The following is a 15,261-nucleotide window of genomic DNA, read 5'->3' as shown; positions in this document are numbered from 1 at the left end:
ACTCATTTTAATATAAAAGCTCTATTCTAGTCCATTTCCCTCTCCTTTTTCTCCTCTTCGGTGTTCTCCCCTCTAAATCATTCCCAAGACTCTTTCATGGGCAGTTTTGCACTTTAAATCTGATGGAATATTATTTGTCCAAACAACACTGACGACTGGTGACTGATTCATACTAAGAAATACTCTGTGCAGCCAGGAAAGAACTTAGCTCTTCCCCCTCTTTCTGTTCGTGCTCTTTCTGTCTGTCATTCTAGTTCTGCTGACTACAGGGGAAAAACCTCCACAATGTATAAGTCTCTGTAAAGACCAAGCAAGAGCAATAAGGGGGGAGAGACAGAGAGAGGGAGAACTTGGGGATAAATAAGGAACGGGAATCATAGAAAATGAAAAAATGAATGAACACGTGATGGAAAGTCCAGCCTAGGTAGAATTTAGAAGAGAGAAGGAGATCAATGGTTAGACAATTTAGAGAAATATGAGAGGCCAAGACAATGGCTACAAAAATACAGCCAGATGTTTTATCCTTTACCAAAAACCAGTTGTCTCTTTCATGGTCAACTGTAGAACTTTGTACCAAATTTCACTTGTAAAGTGCACATTTTTAGATGCCCTGCAAACCAAGAGACAGACACAAAACACCCCAATAAATTCCCAGTGAATACCAGCATTACTGCAGAATAAACTTGTGCTTCCTGTTGTCTTTCCACATACCTGTCAGTCAGGATTTACCGAGGGGATTACAACATATAATCTGTGGACATTTGTCCTCTGTTTTGACTTGCACTTCTCCAACAGCTGGGCGCTGTTGCATTCTGCATTTGAGACTGATGTTATTTGCTCATTTCTCTGTCCCTCCAGGTGTTTGCCAAAGTGTTCAGCCATGAGGCCTTAGAGTCGTACCTCCCTAAAATCCAGCAGGTCATCCAGGAGAGTCTCAGAGTGTGGAGCTCTACGCCTGAGCCCATCAACGTCTACAGGTACGGCCAGGAAAGGACAGTGGAGACAGTTGTTAATGTAGCTAAAATCTGGGAGCAAGACTAAAACAGCGCTCCTATCCTAGGTGAATGCAGGTAGAAAGGTATTTATGATGAGTATCGCTGACAACACAGAGTCGTTATCAGCAGTGGTAGAAACTCAGAATATACAACAGTTCAAAAACACAGGCTGCTTCAATGGGCTACTAAATTAATATTCTGTCATCTGTCATTTTTCTGTAGGGAGAGCCAGAGGCTGTCCTTCACCATGGCTGTCAGGGTGCTGCTGGGCTTCAGGGTGACGGAGGAGGAAATGAAGCATTTGTTCTCAACCTTCCAGGACTTTGTTAACAACCTCTTCAGTCTGCCCATAGACCTGCCATTTAGTGGCTACAGAAGGGTAAGTGTATCATATGACCACTTCCTTCTCATTGGTATTTTTGGAGCTTAGTATATCTTTTTACATCTTAATGTCCCCAAAAATAAAAGTGTTTTCCCAACTGGTCACTGCAGATGGCTGCACCTCCCTGAGCCTGGTTCTGTTCAACGGTACTTCCTGTTAAAAGGGAGTTTTTCTTTCCTACTGTCATCAAGTGTTTGCTCATAGGGCGTTGTGCAACTGTTTAGGTTTCTTTCTAATATTGTAGGATCTTTACCTTACAATACAAAGCATTTTGGGGTGCTTGTTGCTCAGCTAAACTGAATTTGCATCAAAGAGGACATTTTAAGGGTAAAAGGACTTAATTTGTGCATTGTTGCAGGGTATCCGTGCACGAGACACCCTTCAGAAGAGCATAGAGAAAGCCATCAGGGAGAAGCCCATGTGCACCCAAGGCAAAGATTACAGTGACGCGTTGGATGTCCTAATGGAGAGTTCCAAAGAGAATGGCAGCGAGCTCACCATGCAAGAACTCAAGGTAACATACCTAAGCACAAAAAAACAGCCACCTGGGAAAGAGGGTAGGGTAGTGCAAGCATGCGCTGAAAAGAAGCCAGAACCACAAGAAGTCACTCAATCGCATGTAGAAGCACGTGGATACACACTGATTCGTATGGGTGCAAACACACATAGAAATCTCTATTTACCTAGCAGAGAGCTGCCAAAGGGAACCAGTCTGGGCTGACTGAAAACACAAACAGTCATCATAATTCTCTGACAAATCAGCCAGTGATCATAAGTACCAAATGGGGATAATGATACACACCCTAATGTGAAATATGAAAGCAAGCTGCGTTAATACCTATCGGCTGACAGGAACAGCATAACACACACATACACACACACTCATGGTCAGGCACACCCTCTGTTTACCTATTAAAGTAATTCAGAGGAATTCTGTGGAAACTCGACTCTCTGCTTCTCTCTCGGACTTTGTGGTTTCTGGGTTAAGTCCAGGGCCAAAAATAAGTCAACACTCCCCCCCTGCTAGGGGTCTGAAAGAGGCCTCCTGTACGCACACACTCACACACAAATATTTAAATACACACACAAAGTGAACTGGGGAGGCCCTGGCGCTTTCTCCTGCAGTTTTCTGACGCATGCATTTATAGCACACACACACACACACACACACACACACACATATATATATATATATATATATATATATATATATATATATATATATATGCTGGTAGATGCGAGGAGGACCTCACTATTATTTATTCCACTGACTTAAGGCCTTAAGGGGCCCAGCATAGTGCACACTGAGTTTGTTATTGGATGTTACCTTCATATTTCCAAACACACTACTTTTCAGGAATTAAAAACACCATTCTTTTATTATGTATTGACTTTTGACTCCTCTCTCTCTTTTGGTCCAACATTGTTCCAAAACAAATGGCAAGCTTGAGGTGTGGGGTAATGGATTTGTGTCCAAATTTTGGTTGAGTTTGCACATAGCTCTGTTTTTACTCAGTGGAAAGAACAATTTTACATTTTTTAGAATAATATTCCTACATGCCGCTGTTAAACAAGCAGTTTCTGGGTTTACTTCTAGCTCAAAAAGACTATGAAAGACTACTGGTTGAGCATTTGGCTGATGCTCACCCTCAGCCTTCTTTATTTCCACTCTGCAAACTGTTTATTAAAACAACAAGTAATTAACCAATCAGAGATGAAATGAGGCTATAGTTGGCTTGCTCTCAAAGTAAAGACAAGTCAACTGATACACCCTCAGTACTGCCAAGTACTCAATGAATGCTTGTGATCATTCAAGAATGAGTCTTTACTTTCCTAGTTATTGTTGTAAATAGTGATAGGAACTCTTTTTCAAAGCTGTTTGCTATTCTATAAACCCATAAAAGTTTTTCCCCCATGGGAGAAGATGAAAAATGTATAGGGTCGACTGATACCCTGGGAGCTCGGGACCTCCAAGGGGTTGCAAGATAAATGTGTTTTTCTGCAAAACTGTTAACCAAACAAGACCCAAGTAGCGCACTAATACACCATCGTATCTGTTTGCTGACCCACAGGAATCAACCATTGAGCTGATCTTTGCTGCCTTTGCCACCACTGCCAGCGCAAGCACCTCCCTTATCATGCAGCTCCTTCGCCACCCGCAAGTCCTTGAGCGCCTGAGGGAGGAACTGAGATCCAGGGGTCTCCTTCACAACGGCTGCCTCTGCCCAGAAGCAGAACTGAGGCTCGACACCATTATCAGCCTGAAGTACCTGGACTGTGTCATCAAGGAGGTGCTGAGACTCTTTACTCCTGTTTCTGGGGCCTACCGAACCGCCATGCAGACCTTCGAACTGGACGTAAGTGTCCCTAGAACAGTACATCCTTCACATCTTCATGTACCTCTTGTTGTGCAGCATGCTTGCCTTAACATGAATTTTCTTTTTTAAATCAATGCTACTCAATGTCAGCTTTTATTTCCCGTTATATTTTTGTGCAGTGGTAGTTCTGTCATATCAAATCTACCCAAAAGGTCAGAGACTCAACTAGAAGAACCATCGAGTTACCATTCAAATGAATGGTGTAGGTGTTGGTTCACAACCTGCAGACACTACAAGAATCATTACAAGAGTACCAAGAGTCTCATCACACAAAAGGAGGGAAGGGGAGGTTTAGAGGAAAATTACCAAGGATGGACCTCTTTAAATAGCTATCTGTATTTAAAGAAGAGAGAACCACTGGCAATGGAAACGAATTTTGGTACAAAAAGTGTTCCAATGTCCTGATCACCATCACAGATGAATTCAGCAGTGAAACTATTTATGATGATTTTGACTTTATTTGCTTCTTTAATGTATTTGCATTCATTAACAATGACCACTGGATAGAAAAAGAAGGTCCTAGCCCACATATCTTCTGATACTCTGCACGCCTGAAAAAAATGGGTGTTGCAGCCAGATGTTAAATCAACAGACTCTTTCCATTGTACACGTACAATGACAGTAATGGGCTATTCTATTCTATTCTATTCTATTCTATTCTATTCTATTCTATTCTATTCCAATGGGTTCCTGGATTGATCAAGGACCCTAAATGCTTCTCATATTGCTGTATTCTGGTATGAACAGAGAAAAGATGGTTTGAATATGGAAGAACACATATTAGCAGAAAAGTTCACAATTACTTCTTGGGGATACAACAACAGAAATCAGATTGTTATCCAAATTAATTGGTCATATGTGCTTATGGTGGCTAAGTGAACAATTATTTTTATGTGTAATTGAAATCAATAGGAAACACAACTATGCAGGAAGACCATGGATGACAAAAGGACTACAAAATGCCAGCAAAAAAAAGAATACCCTATATCGAGAATTCATAAAAAAGAGAACAATAGAAACTGAAATGAAGTATAAAACTTACAAAAATAAATTAACTAATATAATGAGATCCTGTAAAAGAGAGTATTACATTAAAAGGTTAGAACACAATAAAGATAACACAAGAGATATATGGAATGTATTAAACAGAATAATCAAAAATGAATCAAGGAATAATGATTACCCTGGATACTTTATAGAAGGGACAAGAAGTATTAATAACATGGAGGAGATAGTAAATGGCTTTAATGAATTCTTCGTAAACATAGGGCCAAAACTGGCAGAAGAAATAAAGGTTGATGGAATAGAAAGGGACACTGGTGAAAATATTGAAAGGAATAGTAGCTCAATGTTTTTAAGAGCAGTGGAAGAGAAAGAGATTTATAACATAGTTAGAGGACTTAAGAACAAAACCAGTACAGACTGGAATGATATTGATATGGTAACGGTAAAGACAGTTATTGATGGTATCGTAAAACCATTAAAATATATATTCAACTTGTCGTTTCAAAAAGGAGTTTTTCCACAAAAAATGAAAGTTGCTAAAGTTATTCCCATTTACAAAACCGGTGAAAGACATCATTTTACAAACTATAGACCAGTGTCAATACTCTCCCAGTTCTCTAAGATACTGGAAAAACTCTTCATAAAAAGATTTGATAGTTTTGTGGAAAAATATGAATTAATGACAGATAGTCAGTATGGGTTCAGAAACAACAGATCAACAGCTTTGGCACTGATAGATTTAATGGAAAAGATAACGGAATGTATGGATAATAAGAGGTATGCGCTCGGAGTTTTCTTAGATCTAAAGAAGGCGTTTGATACTGTTAATCATGAAATTCTATTAAAAAAACTGGAAAAGTACGGGTTTAGGGGAGTGGTTTTGGAATGGTTAAAAAGCTATGTAGGGAATAGGCAACAATATGTACAAATAAATGAATATAAATCTAATTTGATGGATATAGCTTGTGGAGTACCTCAAGGTTCAGTACTGGGTCCAAAAATGTTTATTATGTACTTAAATGATATCTGCAGAGTATCGGAGATTTTAAAGTTTGTAATATTTGCAGATGACACAAATATACTGTGTTCAGGTGGGGAATTGCCACAGGTTTTGGAAATGATCACACAGGAATTAACGATATTAAAGAAGTGGTTTGATATAAATAAATTATCATTGAATCTCGATAAAACCAAATTTATGTTGTTTGTAAACCAAAAGAAAAACATCGAAGTAGAAATATGTGTTGACAATGTATATTTAGAAAGAGTAAATGAAATAAAATTTCTTGGGGTGATCATTGACCACAAGCTCTGTTGGAAGCCACACATTACTTATGTTTGGGGGAAATTGGCACGGGGCATTGCCGTCCTGAGGAAAGCAAAGCATATGTTGGATCAGAAAGCACTGCACATTTTATACTGTGCTTTACTACTGCCATATATGAGCTACTGTGTAGAGGTCTGGGGAAACACATACAAAAGTAATACACAAACAATAACTATAATACAGAAAAGGGCCATTAGATTAATAAATAATGTAGGGTACAGGGACCATACAAATGCACTCTTTGTCAAAATGCAAGCTATTAAATTCCAAGACTTGGTGAAGCTTAAAACAGCGCAAATAATGTATAAAGTAAGAAATAAATTGCTTCCCAAAGAAATCTGTAAATTGTTCATAGAAAGAGAAGGTGGGTATAACTTAAGAGGGAAATGGAATTTAAAAATACAAAGTGCTAGAACAACTTTAAGAACTATGTCTATCTCAATTGCAGGAGTTAAATTATGGAACAGTCTAACAGAAGAAATAAAAGACAGTCAAAACATAAAACAGTTTAAAGTAAAATATAAAAACCTAATTTTAAATAAGTATAAGAATGAAGAAAACGGGGTTAACCCAGGATGGTAATGTTGCTGGTAATGGTGTTGCGGTTCTTTTTTGGTTGTTTTTTTTGTTTTTTTTGTTTTGTTTTGGTTTGTTGTTTTTCCATAACTTGTGTATCTGCAAATATACACATTCTGTATTTTTCATATGAAAGAAACTATACTGTGGTGGGGCTTGCTAATTTCTTGTTTTTGATTTATGTATGTTATGTTTTGTTTTACTTCATATGTTTCATATGTTGTTTGTTTAATTTAAGACAAAAAAAATTTAAATGAATGAGAGGTAAAACTTGAGGGGGTAGGGACAAATAAGTAAATACTTCAGCCTACTCCTTTTCAAACAAATAATGGAATGATATTTTGTAATGATTGTGAAGGCAAATGTTTGAAATGTTTGAAATAAAAATGAACTGAACTGAACTGAACTGAACTGAATGTGTGTTCATTGTTATGAATTCTGGTCTTTTGTCTCCAGGGAGTCCAGATTCCCAAAGGCTGGAGTGTGATGTACAGCATTCGGGACACCCACGACACTGCTGCCGTCTTCAAAGATGTGGATGCCTTTGACCCTGACCGCTTCAGTCAGGAGCGGAGTGAAGACAAAGAAGGACGCTTCCACTATCTGCCTTTTGGTGGCGGCGTCAGGTCCTGTCTGGGAAAGCAGCTCGCCACCCTCTTCCTTCGCATCCTGGCGATTGAGCTGGCCTGCACCAGCCGCTTCGAGCTGGCTACGCGGAACTTCCCCCGCGTGATCACGGTGCCCGTTGTCCACCCGGTCGATGGGCTGAAGGTTAAGTTCTACGGATTGGACTCCAACCAAAATGAGATCATGGCCAAGTCCGAAGAGCTCCTGGGAGCGACAGTTTAAAAGGGTGGAGGGGTTGATGAGTGGGGGTAGGGGAGGAGAGCAGATTTGTAAGGGAGAAGATTTGAGAAAGGAAGGAATACATTTTAGAGTTATCTTTTCCTTTCCACCTTTTTTTTCAGCCAAGAAGGAGAAGTCTTAATGTTATGCTACAGCTGATGATTTGGACTTTCCTTTAAGAAAGAAAGAAGCTGCCAAAAAAAGTTCTAGAGTTCTATACTATACAAAGAACTATAACACAAAAAGTATGTACAAAAAAAAGAAAACAAAAAAGCTATGTAATATAATTTGAAAAAGAATGTGGGTAGTGCACAAAGGGAGAAAGAGAGTTGTGGTGGTACTTTTGGTGAAATGAAGTGTAGAAAAGTTAAAGATGGTTGTCAATGGGAGGCGAGATGGATGAAACAGGGTAAAGGACGAACAAATATGATATTCTAGCATTTATGCTTGTGCTTAATCAAAAAATGAGTGAACCATTTCAGTTGTATAGCAGGGTAAGAGAGATGGATATATAGACTTAAACATTTCAGGTTTCATGATCCTTTAGTCTTTTTCATTTCTTTCGTAGTGGTGCCCTCCAAATTTAATCCATGTCTTTTTAGTGTATGGTAGTGGTAGCTTTTTTTGGGTTCTTTCCAATTCAAGTTCTTTACTAGCACTCGGATGCACCCTAAAGGATCGTTGCACACTGGGTAGCAGGTTGTGCATCACTTTAGCTCTATACCATTAACTGTATGATGATGCAGTATATACTTTTGAGTGGTTTAAACTTGTACTGCTAATTAGTGTCAAGTATCAATGAAGAATGTATTTTAATGGGGAAGATACGCTGGATGGCTAGGTTGAGGGGCAGTACTCAAACCACACTGAAGTGATGTAAATGGGCAATTTGTTTCTTATGACAACATTGCCTTTCCTATCTGCCTCTAACAGTTTCCATATTACCTCCACTCGTGCACCATAAAGTAAAATAAGCTTCTCAAAGTACTAGCATCGCAAAGAAACACATACATAAAGGCTAAGAGCTGCAGAGCTTTTATCCAGGAGGGAGGGGGGATTTTAATGCAAAGTGCAGCTGCAATCACAGCAAAGAGAGGAACTAGGGAGCCTCAAACTCTTTGAGATATATCTTGAAAGAATAAAATCATGCTGGAAGGACAATGTGCTTTCTGGCTCTAACATTCCACTTAAAAAGCCCTAAAAATGGGAACTGAGTTCAAGAGAAGCTCAAAGACAGCCTTACTTCCTTAATTCCACTTTGAACCTTGAGATTGTTTTCAGGTTGCCCGTCTGCATCAAGTCAGAATCTTGCCCATATATACAAATCCTCAATTATCTAAAAAGTGAATAAACTCAGGTGCAGATTAGGCACTATGGTGTAGAACTGATAAGCCTTCTTTAATATTTAACTATGACTGCACATAACAGGACTATCCCTTACTTGCCGCCGTAACTTCAGAGCTGGATTGATGTTTTTTGCCCAAATCAAAAAGAAGAAAAAAAGAAGATGAATCATGGGGTGAGGGTGAGCAACTTCAAACAGCAATTCTTTTTCTACTTGACATGTTACCCTTCTGCAACCATTTTGCATCCCCCAAAGCAAACAATTTTGTTGGTGGAAGCACAAACAACCGACAGGAATTCCCATTCGGCATCACACAAGATAAAAGCAATGGAATCCAGGTCAAAAGTAACGTGGTCCAGGTCTGCTTTGTAAATTCTCTGAACCTGTGCTTTGATTTGATTTGATTTTTTATATACCATACTACCAAGTTGCATTGAGATTGTACTCTCTCTCGGGTGGACACTTTGTCCCGCTAACAAGGAAACAAGTAACTTTAAGGACTTGCTCCGAGAGAGAGAGAGAGAGCAGTGAAAAAAAGAAGGGTAAGGCGGAGGTGGAGAGAAGTCCTACATACATGCTGCTTGAATGTTGCTTTGTCATTCTGCGTTTGTTTATTTGTGTGCTGTTTTTATTTGCGTGGCTCCCTGGAGCGGCCATTTTGAGCTCTGCGGAAAAAATTGACGCTCTGTCTTGCTGCTCCTCCAATCAACACTAAGAATGCAAAAACAAAAGTAATTCCACGGTTTAAGCAACTTTATGAGCTGAAAGAGATTTATTGCTCGAGGTGATTGCACAATCAGAACTCTTGGAGATTTTTGTGTTCCATAATTGGAAAGGAACATCCAGTTCTTTTTCCCATATATGGAAAGCTTCTAACAGTGGAAATCTGGGACTTGTTTGGGACATTCTGAGCTCCTTGGACAGAGTTCTATGTTTTGAGCTTGGGAGAGAAGGACCAATGAGGTTTTAGGGGAGGACAGGGTGGCACTCAGAGTTTTTTTGTTTATTTTTAAATAAAATTTGATATCTAATTGGACCATCCTGTTGTCCACTAACATTCCAGATGGATCCTGCCTGTGCCAGATGTTGTTCACTCTTTCTGCCAACCACACCACTGATCTCGTCATGATGAAAAAATATGAACGTAGATATTTTTGTTTTTGGTTTTGCTGCTTTTCTTGTGTACATTTTCTAATTGAGAGTTCTAGATTGCAATAGTTTGTATCGAGTGAGATTTGCTATTTCTTTCCTATATATATATATATATATATATATATATATATATATATATATATATATATATATATATATATATATATATATATATATATATATATATATATATATATATATATTTTAGCTGATTAAAATATTTTGTGAAAGCAGAAAGAGCATTAACAGGTTATAGTGTATATTAATTTGTACAATATTCCTTTCATTAGCAAGCCATTGGGGAAAATCAGCTATTTACATCAACTAATAACCTAATATTAATGTTATTGTACAATTAATATTGTTGTTATAAGATATTTGAAATGCTATTTTTATTCTATTACAGATTTAGAGTTTTTAGGCTAAATGAGAAGGTCTTTGGTAAATATTGGATGTATTTAGAATGTTATGTATTTCAATTATATTGTAAACAGTGTTTAAAATGTTAATATTGATGATTTGATTACTGTAATAATTATTATTTGTTTTGTTATTCAGACTTATTATCACTGCATTTTATTTGATATTAATTATGGGAAACAAAAAAGCACTTGTGAGGTATGTTTTATTTTTTAAGTGCCATGCGACTACACTTCCTTTTTCTCTCACCTGTTGGTTTCTGAACCTGTCTTACGTCATTCTGTACATATTTGCCTTTCTTTATACGAAAAAAAAATCATTTAGGTTAAATATGAATGTCGTGTGCTACTTTCCTTGTTTTCTTTTTGTTACTATGATTGTTAAATATACTCCTGTAATAAAATATAAAGTGAAAAAGATATCTGAAAAGTGAATTTTTTGACCACTCTTTCTTTTGACTAGCAAAGAGAAACTGCAGTTTTTATTGGACAGCACTGTGTTACCTTCACAACAAGACGGTCCTGGTTTTTAATCCTGGCTGGGGTCTCCTTCACTGGTCCTTGCACGTGCTCTTTCTGGATACTCGATATTCCCTCATAGTCCAGACATGCATGTTAGCTTAATGGGTGTGACTGTGCAAGTAAATGGTTGGCTGGGTCTCTGTGTTAGGCCCATGCTAACCTGACAACCTCATCAAGGTGTAGGGTTGGGTAGTAATTTAAATGAATGAGAACTGACATTTTGCTTTTAAATTCTCTCAATACAACCTACAGTATGTACTCTCCCAGTAAATTTTGATATTTTAAAGCTAAAATACAATCATTGTCCCTATCAGAGATGGGCAGTAACGCGTTAATCTGATTCCTTTTTTCAAGTAATGAGTAATGTAACGGATTACTAATGCAAAAAAGCAATTAGATTACTGCTACTTTCCCGTAAGCATGCTGCGTTACTGTGTTACTAAACCGTGATTTTGTTTGTGAAGTGTCTCACGACAATGATGTAAGCGCGTGCAACGTCTGTGGCAGCAACAGACGTGTAGATCAACAATGGAGAGAGTACAACCATGTAGTGCTAAAAGCGTGGAAGTGCTTACTCTACTTCAAGTTTTATTCTGTAAAAAGTGACAGAAACATTAGCGTCCGCTGTACACTCTACGTGGGAAGAAAAGTTAAACTTCAAATCTGAGCAAGCACCGAGCAAGCCGCCACGGGAATGTGAAATTGACAGAGAAACCCCCGGATCCCTCCACTGACATGACCGCTGCGTCACTGGGCAAACCTCCACCTGCCCCACTCCTGCTAAACAGGTGAAAACAGATTTAAGAGAGTCAGGACTTAGTGTAGCTAAATCTTGGATTTTGTTTATTTTTTGCTGTTTTACTTGCATCTATTTGAAAGAGTGAGTGAAACACAAAAACATATTTCATTTTACATGCTGGAATATGCAGAAAATGGGTTTAAATATTAAAAAAGTGTATTCAAATGAAAGACTGTTGCTTATAATTAAATTTTTTGCTTGATGTGCATAAATTTAAAAGATTAAAACTAATAAAACAATTTTACAAAGAGACTTTTCCATTTGATTCAGTTTTATATGATAGATTATGCATAAAAAATAGAATTGGGCTGAAAGGTCTATTGCTTTATTAAGTATTCAGGTTGTGTATCATGTTTTTAAAAAGTAACTAAGTAATAAGTAATTAATTACTTTTGAAAATAAGTACTCAGTAATGTAACGGGGTTACTTTTTTGGAGAAGTAATCAGTAATAAGTAACTAATGACTTTTTTCAAATAACTTGAACAACACTGGTCCCTATCCATTAATTTTCAGATTTATAAGTAAATAATTACAGTTATTTATTTGCATTCCTGAAGAGAAAAAAAACATTTAATGGTTGAACATTGTACTTTATTACTTTCCGAGTTTTCAGTCCACTGTACTGGCTCAAATTTAGGTATAAAAACTTTGCAAATTTTAGAATTTTTAGTCTTAAACATGTTTTGGCAGATTTCTAAAATATAATATGTGGTGGTCTTATAAATTTGTTATGCGTGTGTGTGGTAGTGCTTGCAGAGCAAACAAGGTAAAATCTTCAGTTATTTGCTATTGTGATTAGAGGTCATATCGCCCAACCCTCCATGACAGCTGGGATAACCCTAACCTCTTAGCCAGAATACTAAAGTAAATAAATCCTAACTAAAAAAGCTGTGTGGAAAAGAAAAAACCTAGACTTGGTTACATCTGTGAACCAGCTTTTTGACCGATTCAAAGATCAACCATTAACAACTTCTACCCTACACTCAGCTTTGCCATGCAGCATTGCTGTGTATTGTATTCAGATGAAGTTAAATCTTTATATAAGGTGTTAATGCAGTGACAATCTAGATAACCAAATTACATCCAGACTCTGAAGAGCATGCATGAGAACTTTGTTAGTTTTTTGGAAGCCACATGAAACCGGCACACAAACAAAAACAAATGTATGTGCAAAAGTGCAGCCAGCAAGCAAGTCAGACAGATGGTAGGCCGCCTGTATTGTGCATGCTAACAAGCTTGAAGTACTGAAAGCATGAACTTGTAAATCAGAAAGGTTGGAAATCTTGCGGAAGGGTAACAAGCAGGACCAGGTGCTCTCTGTCAGTTTAAGTTAACTATTTATAGTAGTGGTTTCTGTGATGAATCCCAGCTCCATGAATGACATATTCACCCATCTGCTCAAGTGGCTTCTGTCCACTAAAAAAGAAACCCGTGAGTGTTTCCACTTTGAAAGCACAAAAGAAGTCTATGTAAAAAGGTTGTAGGAGTGGCAGTGTCACACGTCAGTACAGCAAGTTCACCCATGACACTGGAGTTCAACCCTCATGTAATCATAGTTTCATATTATATTTTGAGTTAAGTTTTGTTTTTACGCTCACAATCCCATCAGTGACACTTTTTTGAAAATACGCCCACCTGCTGGGATGGCTTCTGTCATTTAAATAAAACCAGTCATTGTTTCCCCTTTGAAAGAACAACAATAGTTCACATCAGGACGTTATGGGACTGTTATACATGACTATGGGAGTGTTATACATCAATACAACAGTTTCACTCAGCAGAGTTAAACTCCCATGTTATCTTAGTTTCATATTATGTTTTGACCTTTGTTTTTACATGCCATTTACTTTCATTTTAATAGACCATTTCATTTTCACTTCGTAAATACACCCTCATTACAATGTTAAACACGTTTTAGAAAGCTCAGTTTTTTAGGTTAGAAGGTTTAAGATTTTAAAAGCAATTATTTACAAGGCCTCAAGAAGTCACCCGATCCCTCTGGGTTTTCTCTAGTAATTTCTTAGTGAGCGTAACAGCTGACCTGATCTAATTCTATTGGTGTTTTTGTGGAGGAAACGGGCTTCCATAAAAAAACGGTATTGTCCTACATGGGAAAATTATTTTTGGCAAGCAGTGCTAAACCTTGCACCATTCGCATAAGAAACTCAATTGTTGATTGATTTGGGGGATTGAGTTCATTTTAGTTGATTAATTAATACACATTTGTTTCCCATAATCTAACTCCAGCTAACATTCAAGTGTGTAAAAGTGAATGGTAATCTTTTCAAGGCATTAGAGACACCTGAATTTATTCCTCTGAGGTCTAAAGCATCACCATTCCTTAGACATCAGCACGTCAACCTAATTTTAACCATTCAGCATATTTCTGTTAATTTTAGGATGTCTAATACACCCTTATCAATGCTGATACAGAGCTGGGAAACAATATTTGCCCCTTTTTAGCATATTTGTTACACTTTGTTACTTATTTGAGTTCATCAAACAGATTTGAAAACTGATTTAAATTGAGAAAGAATGAAATGGAGGGAGGTGGAAAGGTATAGGTGCAAGGAGTAGCAGTAGTAAAAGATGAGTTTTAATACCTACGGCCAACCATTCAAAGTAATGAAGAGAGACAGGAGGCTGAGCTGAAGGTAGCAGGTTTGAAGATTTTCATTGGGAGTGTCCACGATGGACAGGAATACATCAGAGGTTGAGCAGCTCGAAGACAAAGAGGGATGGCTGGGATGGTTTGGACATATCTAGAGCATGGATGTAGTGAAGGAAGTCATGCAAAAGGGTTGCTGTGACAAAGTTAGATGCTAGAGCCGGAGAAAGACAGAAGCAGATGATCCGCTGTGGCAAACAGAAAGAAGAAGGCAGCATAAGTGATAGTGATTAGAAAGAGGGGATTAGCCTTTCCATCAGGAACCTTTTTGGTGTTCACATCTGTCAGATCTAAATAAAAATCAAATTTGGGTGTAGTGTGGGACCGCAGTGTTATTTAGAGGAAAGATTCATTTGATTTTAGCTAAGTAAGCATTGTGAAAGCAGCAATGAGCAGCTTAATGGGTGAAACGCGATACTGTTGGTAACAAATCGTCAACAAGCTGGATGCTTTCATAAATAAATGACGCCCAACATTAAAAAGACCGCAGACTTGATTAAACCCTACTCGAACGTTCCCTTAAGCAGCCTTGCTTTCTTGATGCAGAGATGAATGGTGGCTCTTTCCTTGAACATTGTTCTTGGAACTGTTACTGGAACTAGAAAACAGAGTCAGATCTCCCGCGTACGTGTAAACATGCTCCATGAAAAGCTGACTCTCATTTGAAAAGCCACAGGGAAGCAATGCTTAGCTGCACACTAGATTATTAAATAGTAAAGCTTTTTGTAATCTCTTGTGTGTCTTCTGTTGTGAATATTCAACTTCAGTATTGGACTCTTCAAAGAGAGCCTAACAGTGGGACTGAGAACTGTTATGTTGGGGAACACACAGAAAACGATGATCTGG

The 15,261-nt window shown here is 37.9% G+C and overlaps 1 protein-coding gene across 1 annotated transcript in view; it reads left to right on the top strand.

The window, feature by feature from the left end:
• The window catches only part of cyp26b1 (cytochrome P450, family 26, subfamily b, polypeptide 1), a 40,121-nt gene extending 30,024 nt beyond the window's left edge, over positions 1-10,097 (top strand). The window contains exons 3-7 of the mRNA XM_026162783.1: positions 859-977; positions 1,218-1,374; positions 1,736-1,891; positions 3,450-3,734; positions 7,120-10,097. Of these exons, the coding sequence (XP_026018568.1) occupies positions 859-977; positions 1,218-1,374; positions 1,736-1,891; positions 3,450-3,734; positions 7,120-7,512 (1,110 nt within the window). The 3' untranslated portion in view covers positions 7,513-10,097. The remainder of the gene's footprint in view (positions 1-858; positions 978-1,217; positions 1,375-1,735; positions 1,892-3,449; positions 3,735-7,119) is intronic.
• Positions 10,098-15,261: the final 5,164 nt, after the last annotated feature.

Source organism: Astatotilapia calliptera, chromosome 3, assembly GCF_900246225.1.
Source record: "Astatotilapia calliptera chromosome 3, fAstCal1.2, whole genome shotgun sequence".
NCBI lineage: Eukaryota > Metazoa > Chordata > Actinopteri > Cichliformes > Cichlidae > Astatotilapia > Astatotilapia calliptera.
Note: the sequence above shows the minus strand (reverse complement) of the source record. Positions and strands in the feature narration are given on the sequence as shown.